The sequence below is a fragment of the Suricata suricatta genome, chromosome 16 (genome assembly GCF_006229205.1).
Source record: "Suricata suricatta isolate VVHF042 chromosome 16, meerkat_22Aug2017_6uvM2_HiC, whole genome shotgun sequence".
NCBI lineage: Eukaryota > Metazoa > Chordata > Mammalia > Carnivora > Herpestidae > Suricata > Suricata suricatta.
Window position 1 is genome coordinate 5,987,048 of NC_043715.1, and position 10,681 is coordinate 5,997,728.

Here is a 10,681-nt window from a genome sequence, read left to right on the forward strand (position 1 = left end):
ACGTGGAGATGCTGAGGCTTTGAGTCATTAAATAACCTGCCCCAACCATGAGCCAACCTAAGACCAACCCAGGCACATCCGTCCCAGTCCCAAGTCTTCCTTTCAACCGCCTCCCCCACCCCCAATCTGTTCTACAGCGTCACCCATCCCCCCACCAGGGCTAGCCTGTGGCGCATGTGACCGGTCCTCTGGTGGGAATGTAGGTTAGTTCCAGGTTTCTGTTTCTATTGAGAATTCTGCCATTAGTTCTGTAGGGTAAGTTCCTTGGAGGGCGGCCATTTAACCAAAGTATCTAAACCTCTTCTTGAAAGTTTTCATTTTAGTTGCATTTTGCCCAGATGCGCCCTAAAACCCTTGCACAGATCTGCATGGCCGAGGCCGCCACAGTGAGCACCAGTCACCCTAAACAAATGTCCGTGATGACCTGGCGGCATCGCATAGAGCCAGAACCACGAGACCTAAGGGTCAGGGTCCCCACCCTTGATATCAGGGGCCACCTGGGTTCTGTGCTCCTGCCCCACAGCCCTGAGGGCCGAGGGCAGCCCCGCCAAGGGGCCGGTGTGGGCGTAATAAAATTCAGCAGCTCTGGCTGGTGAATTCTGGGGGATAAGGCCACTTGTCCCCCGGGATTTAACCCTGATTGGCTTCAACAGCTTCCCACCAAACTGAGTAATCAGAGCACGAAAAAGGATGGCAAAGAAAACAGGTGCTTCTCTCTGCTTTCCGCCGCTGGCAGCACGGTGCCCGGCACGTAAGGTGCCCGGAGGGCGCATGCGCGTCTTCGCTGCACCCCGCTGCAGCTGCGGCTCAGGCGGGGCACACAGACCCCGTCCCCGTCACTCCGGTGACCCTGCACGGGGCAAGGATGTCACCATTTATCAGCCACCACCTTTGCCTGAGCCTCCCCGTGGCCGCCGTGGCCCCAGGCTGTGTGTCTCTGTTCACTGTTTTCTCTTCAGTCAGTGAAATCTGAACCTGGGAGATTTACTGGGTGACAGTGACAAGCTCGGTGCGGACTGTGGGGCAGGACTGCTGCGGTCACGTCTTGTAAAAACAGAAGTCCTTATCTGTAAGAGAGACTCACTGAAGAATTTACAGATGAAATAATACACAGACTTGCTTTAGAATCTTCCAGCCAAGAAATAGAGAAGAGGGGGAAGGGCACAGAGGAGGCACATGGGTGTGGAGATGGAGGCCAGAAGTCACATGCGGGAAACGTTCACAATTTCTTAATCTGAGTGATGGGCACGTGGTGGTTCGTGATGCCAGGCTGCCCACCTCTGCGCACGTCTGAGATGTGCTGGAGCATCGAGTGTTTGGAGACGTGAACGGACTGGATTGCTACGAGCCTGAAACGGCCCCGAAAAATAAAGTCAATTAACAGACACCAACCGAAAAATTAAATAAGGAAGAAGAAAACCAAGTCCAGTGACAGACGTAAAAGATTTAACTATCTGCACAAACATGCGTGTACATACACACAGAGGTCACTACAATCTTCTCTGACCCACTTACAGAGGAGACGGAGGAACAGAAAGGTCAAACCACCGGCCCAAGGTCACACGGCCAGCAGGAGGACCTCAGGTTCTCTCTGCTGAACTCGGTTTTTCCAACCACAGCACCACGGACACCTGGGGCTGGGTGACCTGTGCAGCTCAGGATGTCGGGCAGAATCCCTGGCTTCAACCCACGAGGTGCGAGAAGCCCACTTGTGACAACCAAAACCGTCTCCAGACACCCCCCAAGCCCCCTGCTGGGTGAGCACCACCCTGGTAGGAAACCACGGCCCGCACCCCAGAGCCTCCACGCTGCCACCAGCTCGGAGCTGGTCAACACGGCCCAGTGTCACTGGCTTGAGGATAGCCTGGCTGGTTTATCTCCGGAGGACCAGGCAGGTTCACCCCCCACCCCCACCCCGGTCACATCCTCCCATCGGCCCCTGGGAAGGCTTCCAGGGAAAGGCCACCTGTGACGAGCCAGGAGGAGGAGTGGAAGGCGCCGGGTGGGCACAGACGCGCCTACCTGCCTCCAAGTACTCATCCTCCCCTTGCTGGATTTGTGCCTCAGACAGGGGCTGGCCCGAGGCTGCTCTCTCTCCAGGGTGTAAGATGCCAAAGCGGCCCTGGACGGGAGCATCCCTGTGTCGAGACCGCCGCTGGCCGGGTGGCAGGTGGCGAGGAGGCAAGGACCCGTCCCGGCAGTTCCGCCAGCCCTCACCTGCTGTTCGTGTAAGAGAAAGCGCTGGAAGTCGTGCAGGTACACGGCGGAGGCATCCGGCCGGTCGGTGTTGCTGCCCTCGGGGAAGGAGATGGTGTTTAGAGCCAGCCGGATCAACAGAGGCCGTCGACCCGGCAGCCTGCCACCAGGCACCCTGCATGCGAGTCCCTCCAAGGAGCAGAGAGACAGGGGACAGTGGAAAGGGAGGGGGCCCAAATCCAGACCCAGAGGGCATGGCAGCTAATAGAGTCCTGGAGAATGAGGGGGTGCTGGCCAGGAGGTGGAAAGGGTCTCAGACAAAGGGAACCATATAAAGGGAAAAGAGAAGGGGGGCAGGGGGAGAGAGGTGGTGGGAGGGGGAGGGAGGTGATGGGGGAGGGAGGGAGGTGGCGGGAGGAGGGAGGGAGGTGCTGGGAGGAGGGAGGGAGGTGGAGGGAGAGAGGAGGGAAGTGATGGGAGGGGGAGAAAGGTGGGGGAGGAGGGAGACAGCCGTGGGGGAGGGGCAGACATGAACCGCACAGCAAATGCTGGGGTCGGGCTGGACGTGGACAGCATTCAGGCGGTGCTGATGCTGGAGAAGCGAACAGGGCCCCATCAAGGGTCTCCTCAGAAGCCACCATCCAGAGTCTGCTCAGCCCCTGAGCTCAGGAGTGGGGGCCAGCTGGAGCCTCCCAGATTCCGGGCAGGTGGGGGGCGGGAATCAGCCTGAAGACGCCAGACACAGGCTTTGGAGCAGATGGAGGCCCACTGTTGGGAGAACTTTCTGTTTGAGAGGAGGGAACCTTCTGCCCTGAACGGAGGGAGACCCCGGCGGCCTGCTGACCGATGGCCTCACGGAGAGGCGTCCACGGCCACTGAGCACGGGGGGCCTCACTGGACTGGCCTCTACGGGAAGCACATTCTGCAGAGCAGGGCGTGAAGGGCAAGTCTGTACTTCACCCCGAGAATCTGCAAGGTCTGTGTGGCGGGGAGAGGGGGCGTCTTTTTCAGCCTAGGAGATAAACCCACTGTAAGCTGCTCTCCCGACTGAACACTTAGGATCCAAAGTCTATTGTCTTTCTTTCTTTTTTTTTTTTTAGCATAAAATATTTTTAATTAAGGTATATGCATTGTTTTTTAGACAGAATGGTATTGCACACTTAATAGACTATATTATACTGTTAACAACTTTAATATGCACTGAGAAACCAAAAATTTATTTAACTTGCTTTTTTTTTTTTTCCCTGCAGTATTCACCTTATGCAGTAGTCTGGAACTGAAAATGAAGTATCTCCAAAGTATGCCTGTATGTCCTTTTTATCTTTCAACCAATCATGTTTACCATGTAAATGTATTTTATTATTATTATGAGGTTCCTAGGTAAGAATTTTTTTTCACATCTTTTCAAGCTTCAATAGTAAATATTCTGCTACTATATATTAAATACTGCATGGTTTGCCCAAGGTAAGATGAAACCACATCATGAATCAATTAGCATTTTGCATTTTCTTTCATTATCTACTCAAAGTCATGCCTACTGCACCTCTAAACATTTCATTAAATCCAACGATACAGCAAACACTCCCAAAATAAACTCAGATTGTATTGCAGTTTCACTTAACAGTATATAAAATGCTGTGTTGTGACAGGTATCAACTATCCAGTAGATATTGAATCAATTCTTCTTAAGCACTGCTAACTGCTTGCTATTGTCTTTCTTTAATTAACCAATGTATTTCCAATCTTCTTCACTAACCACCCTCAAGGTCAAAAACTTATTTTTTCCTTAAAACACTAATGAAAATCAGATTTGTTTCGGGGCGCCTGGGTGGCTCAGTCAGTTAAATATCTGACTTGTGATTTTGGCTCAGGTCATGATCTCACGGTCTGGAGACTGAGCCGCGAGTTGGACCCTGTGCTGAGTGTAGAGTCTGCTGGGGATTCGCTCTCTCCCACGCTCTCTGCCCCTCCCCCACTCGTGCACACGTGCTCTCTCAAAATAAAAAATTAAACATTTTTTAAAAACCAGATTTGTTTCCTATATACTTTGCCATCTTGAGTTTCTGGTTTAGAGAGGGACAGGGATCAGTTTCCAGAATGTCCTCATCAGCGAGGGCTGGTTCTGAAAAGCAGTACATCGTTCTAGATGCTACTAACTCCACGGCCAACATTTCATCATCACAGAACATTTCTAAATCCTCCACTTGGAGAACGAGGAAGAATAGTAAAGGTCCTGACAAGTCCTGCAGCACTTACATTTTAATAATACCATCCTCACTACTTACAAGCCCTTTGCGATCCCACACACCACATGAAGCACTTTATATGCTTCAACTCATTTCAATTCACTTAAATCTGCCTAACCAGGAATTTCCCACACTCATTTCTGGGAAAGCCGGTCTTAAAGCATACGGGCTTCTCTGAAGACCCTTCTGGGCCACACTCTCCCAGCACTCCACAAACCCTGATGCTGCTCATGTTTATCCAGGCCCCAGGCTCAGGACAGCCAATGTCCCCGTGAGAGACCATGTCCCTGTGGAGACCAGTGCTTGCCCGAAGAGGTGCCCCCTACCCCAGGGGCACCCACAGGGGCACCAACGCCCAGCACAGCACCCTGGACAACGATAACCCAGAACAGGGGCCTCACCCCAAGATGAACACGGAAGAATCTTTTTTGAATTCATCAAGAATCTGAAACAGAAAACAAGAAAAACACACACAAAATAAGAACATTGGATGAGTCAAGCCACATAATGCAAATCAATAGATTTCTTTAATTAAAAAGTTATAACTAGTAGGACTTGTAAATATTTGAATATGCCAGAAACTTAGGTAGAAGTCCTCCTCACCCCCTTCTTAGTCTTATTCCTGAGAAGCAATCAACCTTAATAATTTGGTAGGTTTCCTTCCAGAATCTGTTCGATGGGTATTTGTTGTAATTACACCTTGTCCTATTACATTACATCCCTGTCTCCAAACTCAGAGCTACTGTTCCAGGCTTTGTATATTATTCTGCACCCCCATCACCCTGCCTCACTACTATGAAAACCACACTGTATTCCGTATCATGTATGTCACTGATTTTCTGCCATCAGATCCAGGATTACAAAGAGTGTCCATACATGTGCTTATTTTTGTCCGGCCGCACAGGTATGTCCATTGGGTAGATTTCCTGGTGTGTGTGTGTTAACTTTGAGAGATTCACCAAACCCTTCTCAAACCAACCGTGCAGCGCCCCCGCCAGAGGACGCATAACCTTCTCTATGCCCTCACCGTTACATTTCCGATCTGTAACAGCGCAGTCGGCTAATTTTTCATCTTCGAATTCAAGAGAAGGAAAGAAACACTGGGCAGCATTGGTCCTGCCCTTCGTGGATGGTCTGCTGATGTTCTGACCTTTAATGCAGGGTGGAGAGCTCGCTGACCAGGGGTCTCGGTGCAGCTCTCCTGCCGGCTCCCTGGCCAAGCATCTTAGGCATGCACCTGCACACGCGTGCACACACGCACACACACCAAGTCTGCTTCAGGTTAGGCAGCGTTACCTTAATAATCTTTAATCAGGCTACGACTGGATGAGCATCTGAGAAACTCGATGCACGAATGGAAATGGAGCCACCGGCACGTTACAAACGCTAACAACGCAACCACAACTCCCAGCCTAGACTCCCCAGTCCTGCGCCGAACTGCCTGGAGTCCAGGATGATGGGTGGAAAACCAATGTTCCAGTAAAGGTATGGACAGGCCCCTGGGAAGCATCAGGAGGTCTGCGTAAAGTCTGTGCATGCGTTTTTATTTCTGGAAAGATGATCGATAGCTTTAATCAGCGTCTCAAAGAAACAGGTCACCCAAAAAGGTTAAGAGTCACTCTCGTAAAGCAGCTCACAAGTCCTTCTATTTACACATAAGTCACAGCACAGCTATTTCTTTAGTTGAAAAAAGAAAAAAGGGAAGGGATTCGGGGCACTGCTTGCTGTTTGTTGTTTGGATGCATTTGGCACTTAGATCACTAGATCAACCTGGTGCTGAAGGCCACATCCCTTCCAAACCCAAACCCCGAGACTGGGTTCCTCACACCTGGAGAAAGCCCGATCTACCCTTCTCATTTATCTACACTATGAGATCCTTAAAGCCAGCCCGTCCCTTTACTTCTTTTCAAGGAAACACAAAAGAAGCTCCACCCCTTTCCAGCCAGGGGGGCAGCTGGGCCTGAGGACAGGGTGCCCTGACTGCAGAGATGCTTCTAGAGCCAGAAAACATGGGAGAAACACCCCATCTTCTCATCATGTGCCTGTACCTCCATCCTGTTTGGCCCATTTGCCGAACCTGCTGGCAGAGGCACCTGGGCAGGAGTTTGTGGGAATCAGGGCGCAGAGCAGGGGAGGGGATGGACTGGAAGCAAAACAGCAAAGACCTGAGGCTCACCTCGTGGGCAGCAGAGACAGAATTCACAGATCGAGGGTGACAGTGTGGGCGTGGAGTGCGGGTGACGGGGAACAGAAGACAGAGGCGAGAAGATTCCCGGGTCCACCCAACAGAGTGGCCCGTCACGCATTCGCTGCGGTGGAGACCGGGGGGAGGGGAGGGGAGGAGCATCACGAGGCCTCTTCCAGAACATTCCAGGAGATGCAAGGCAAGCTGGCAGTGAGACGGGCGCGTCTGGCAAAGCACAGGCCCTGCCTGGGACACACCAACCATTGGACACCGAGAAATCAAAGACCCAGCCAAGGACGTGTAAACGCACAGACAGCGAGGTAAGAGAATGAAGACAGCCTAGTATCTCAAAGCGAAGTGACAGTATCCAGGAGAGAGTCACCAATGATCTTTGCCACAGAGCGGGCAAGATGAAGGCCAGAGGACCGACCGGTGGCTTTGTCGATGTGGAGGTCACCGGTGATAGGCAAACATCAACTGAGAGGCGTGGGGCATGGCTGGGACGGGGAGGGAGGCAAGGGGGACAGAGATGTCAGGGGCGCTCCCGCCATCGGTCACTCTACGGGGCAGGGAAATGAGGCGGCAGTCAGAAGGCGGAGGTGCGTCAGGGACGGCATTCCAGCGACGGAAGAGGTTACGGCATGTGTTATGAGCGTCCCACAAGAGACCTGTGCGAGCCCTAACCCCCAGGTACCTGTGAACGGGACCTCATTTGGAAACAGGGTCTTTGCAGATGTGATCGAGTTAAGGCAAGGTCCCTCTGGATGAGGCTGGGCCCGAATCTGATGACTGGAGTCCCTATAAAGAGGGACATTTGGAGGCAGGCGCAGACCAGGGCAAGGCGGCCACGTGATGATGGAGGCAGAGACTGCAGCGATGCGTCTACAAGGCCAGGAGCGCCCAGGACGGCCAGCCAACCTCAGACGCGGCGAGGGGCAGATTCTCCCCCAGAGACTTTAGCGGGAGCGAGTGGTGACAACACCCTCACTGGGAGAGAAGAGGTCCGTCCTCTTCGGCCACTGAGCTGGGATCTGCTGCAGCAGCCCTGAGAAACTACTAGGGCTTGTTAGGAGCCGACACAGGGCACCCATCCCATCCGGAAGGCAGTAAAACCAGCCCCACTTTGGAAACAAAACTCAGGCCCCAAGAGGACAAGCAGCTATTCTGAAATGACACAACCAGAAGGTCAAGGGGCCAGAATTTCAACCCCGGTCTACCTTGGTTCATCCCCAGTGGCCTGCACAATACGTGCAAATGTACACAAAGTGAATAATGACATCCTAGCAACAACGGAAGAATATTCTAGATGCTACAGGCACACACAGGGGAGAGACAGCAGTTAGTTTACGTTAGTATTACTGTGTAGGGTTATGTGGTCAAATTCTACCAAACCGGGATGCCGTCAGCCCCATGTGACTCTGGCCATGTCCCTGACCCCTCTCACCCCAGCAAAGGATCCATGAGGTCAAGACAGATGTCTGTTTTGCTACCCAGTGGGCCCTCTTGGCTCAAACATTTGTTGAATGGATGCCTAAAATAATGGGTAAATTAATTTTCTCTAGGAAAGATTGAAAGGCTACATGGAAATGTCATCTCTGACTTGAGGTTCCCAGAAAAAGAGGCAGTCACAGCTAGACAAGGGAGGCGGTCATACCCAAGGATGGGGACCACGGAAGCAAGGACCCAGAGGCATCGAGGTCAGGGAATTGAGTCTCCCCACTTGGCAAGGTCGGGGGTCACGGGGGGGGGGGGGGGCAAGCGTACCTGCCAGGCTGTAACTCGCCCTGCACATCCTGTGCTTAGCCAGCCGTTGGAGCCATTTGGTTCCAGGACACCAAGGGGAAAATGGCAGTGACAGAAAAAGCTGGCCAGAGGTTCACTGCTGCCTTCTGCACAGCGGACGCTTCTCCCTCCCCACTGCCGCTTAGATAACGTGCCATGTGCCCTGGAATCCTGGGCCAGAGTGTCATCGCAGAACGAGACTCCCTTCCCATACGCTCACACCCATGTAAAACCTGGAAGAGTCAACATTAATCTTTCTACCAAAAGGAGAATCCCAGGTATAATCCCAGGAGTTCTGAAGGTGTTTCAATTATCTTATTTGCACACGCTTCCTACTTTTATGTAATATGCAGACATTACTTTGCTTATAATACCTTTTATTCAAACATCAGAAATTAATTTCCTATCAAGTGCTGCCTGGTCATCTGCTTCAGTACAGGGAGATGCCAAAGGCCCCTCTGGGAAACCCGCTGACTCTGACCAAGATGCTCGTTCTGAAGCAGGACGGAGAGCAGGAGCACCAAGGTTGGCATGCACTTCCTTCCAGGGGGGCTCTGCCTCACGAAAGGCTGCTCTGAGGGCCAGCTGTGTGCCGGACACTCTGCTGGGGGACCACTATCTACGAGCCTTTTAACCTTCTCGCTGAGCCTGGAGGATGGGTGCAGTCATCCCCAAACAACAGACAAGACTGAGTGTCTGGACACTAATACTGCTCGCAGCTACAAGTAACACTGAAGGAAGAGGAGTGCCACCTTAAAGAAAATTATAGCTATTTTCTAGAACAGGCCAACCAGCAAGAGAGGAAATAGAGGACGCCTGTATTCAGACCCCGCGGGCATGGCAATGGACAGTAGGAGGCAGCGCGTGCTTGTTTTCCCGTACCCTGTGCGGCTGGGAAGGTACTTTCTCTGACTGGCACCGACACAACTTGTGTGCTGATTATTGATTATTTGTGAGCCGTTGGAGAGTAACTTCGAATCTTGGGTTTATGGGAACCCTCGGACAGGCTTTGAGGATGGCCTTAGGATGTCCTCCTGTATTATCCCTGCCTCTTGCGAAAGTAACAGGATGCACGTGATTATATATCTATGACTACACAATGATGCTATACACCACTGAGCATGTCTTGCTGGCTTTGAGGAAGCCAGCAGCCACGCATGGGGGCCCCCATCCATCAGGGAGCTATGGGGGCTTCTGGACAACAAGAAATTGAACCCTCAAGCCTACACCTGCAAGGAACTGGAAGTTCCACGACCTGATGGGTTTGAAAGCAGATCTTCTCCCACTTGAGTCTCAGATCAGGCCACAGCCCCTGGCTAAAACCCTGTGAGGCTGCAAAGCAGAGAATCCAGCCAATGTGCACCATGACGCCTGAGCCCCAGAAACAGCACGTGTGATATTGCTATATGGCTAATGCAGAACCGCAACACGTTTCCGAAGGAATCTCACCGGAGGGTCCGGAGAATGGATCGTACAAAAGGGCAGGGTATAAAAACAGAGAAATAAACAGTAACCTGACTGCCACATCCCACAGAAGTGAAACTCAAGTCCTGGACCAACAGCAAGAAGGAAATTAGCCAGCCAAGCTCGCTGACAATCTGAGTGCCTGATGCCCAGCCGTCACTAACCAAGGGGGACTCAGCATATTTGGCGGGAGGAGCAGTTACAAAGCTTTAAGGAAGAAACAATACAATGCTCAGTTTGCTTCAAAATCATCTGAGCAGAGATAAGTGCGCAAGAGCAAGATGAAACAGGATGGCCGTCAGTTGATCGTTGCTAAAGCTGGCTGATGGGTACACGGAGGTTTCTTTCTTATTATTTTTTTAATATTTATTTATTTTGGGGGGGGAGAGAGACAGAGTGTGAACGGGGAAGAGCAGAGAGAGAAGGAGACACAGAATCCGAAGCAGGCTCCAGGCTCTGAGCTGTCAGCACAGAGCCGGAGGTGGAGCTCAAACCCACAAACTGTGAGATCATGACCTGAGCTGAAGTCGACCCTTAACCGACTGAGCCCCCCGGGCGCCCCACATGGAGGTTTCTTATACTCTTGCTTCTGCTTTTGTATGTTTGAAATTTCCTTTAATAAGAACATTTAAAAAATCAAAATGTAGTTTCAACAGCTGGGCACTGAAGTTGGGCAGAGAAGCGCTCAAATCTTAGCTGATAACCTCCAGCAAGTAACTCCTCTGAGCTTCAGTTTCTTCCTCTGTAAAATGGGGATAATAATGGTAGGTCTCACATGGCTGTGAGGCGAATTAAGAGCACGTACAAC

General features: G+C 51.7%; 1 protein-coding gene across 1 annotated transcript in view; it reads right to left on the minus strand.

Moving 5' to 3' along the window:
• Window positions 1–10,681, minus strand: part of PLCG2 (phospholipase C gamma 2) — a 136,981-nt gene that overhangs the window by 59,898 nt on the left and 66,402 nt on the right. Inside the window, exons 7-8 of the mRNA XM_029926590.1 lie at window positions 4,844–4,887; window positions 2,218–2,290 (exon numbers count right to left, since the gene is read on the minus strand). Coding sequence (XP_029782450.1) covers window positions 2,218–2,290; window positions 4,844–4,887 — 117 coding nt within the window. The remainder of the gene's footprint in view (window positions 1–2,217; window positions 2,291–4,843; window positions 4,888–10,681) is intronic.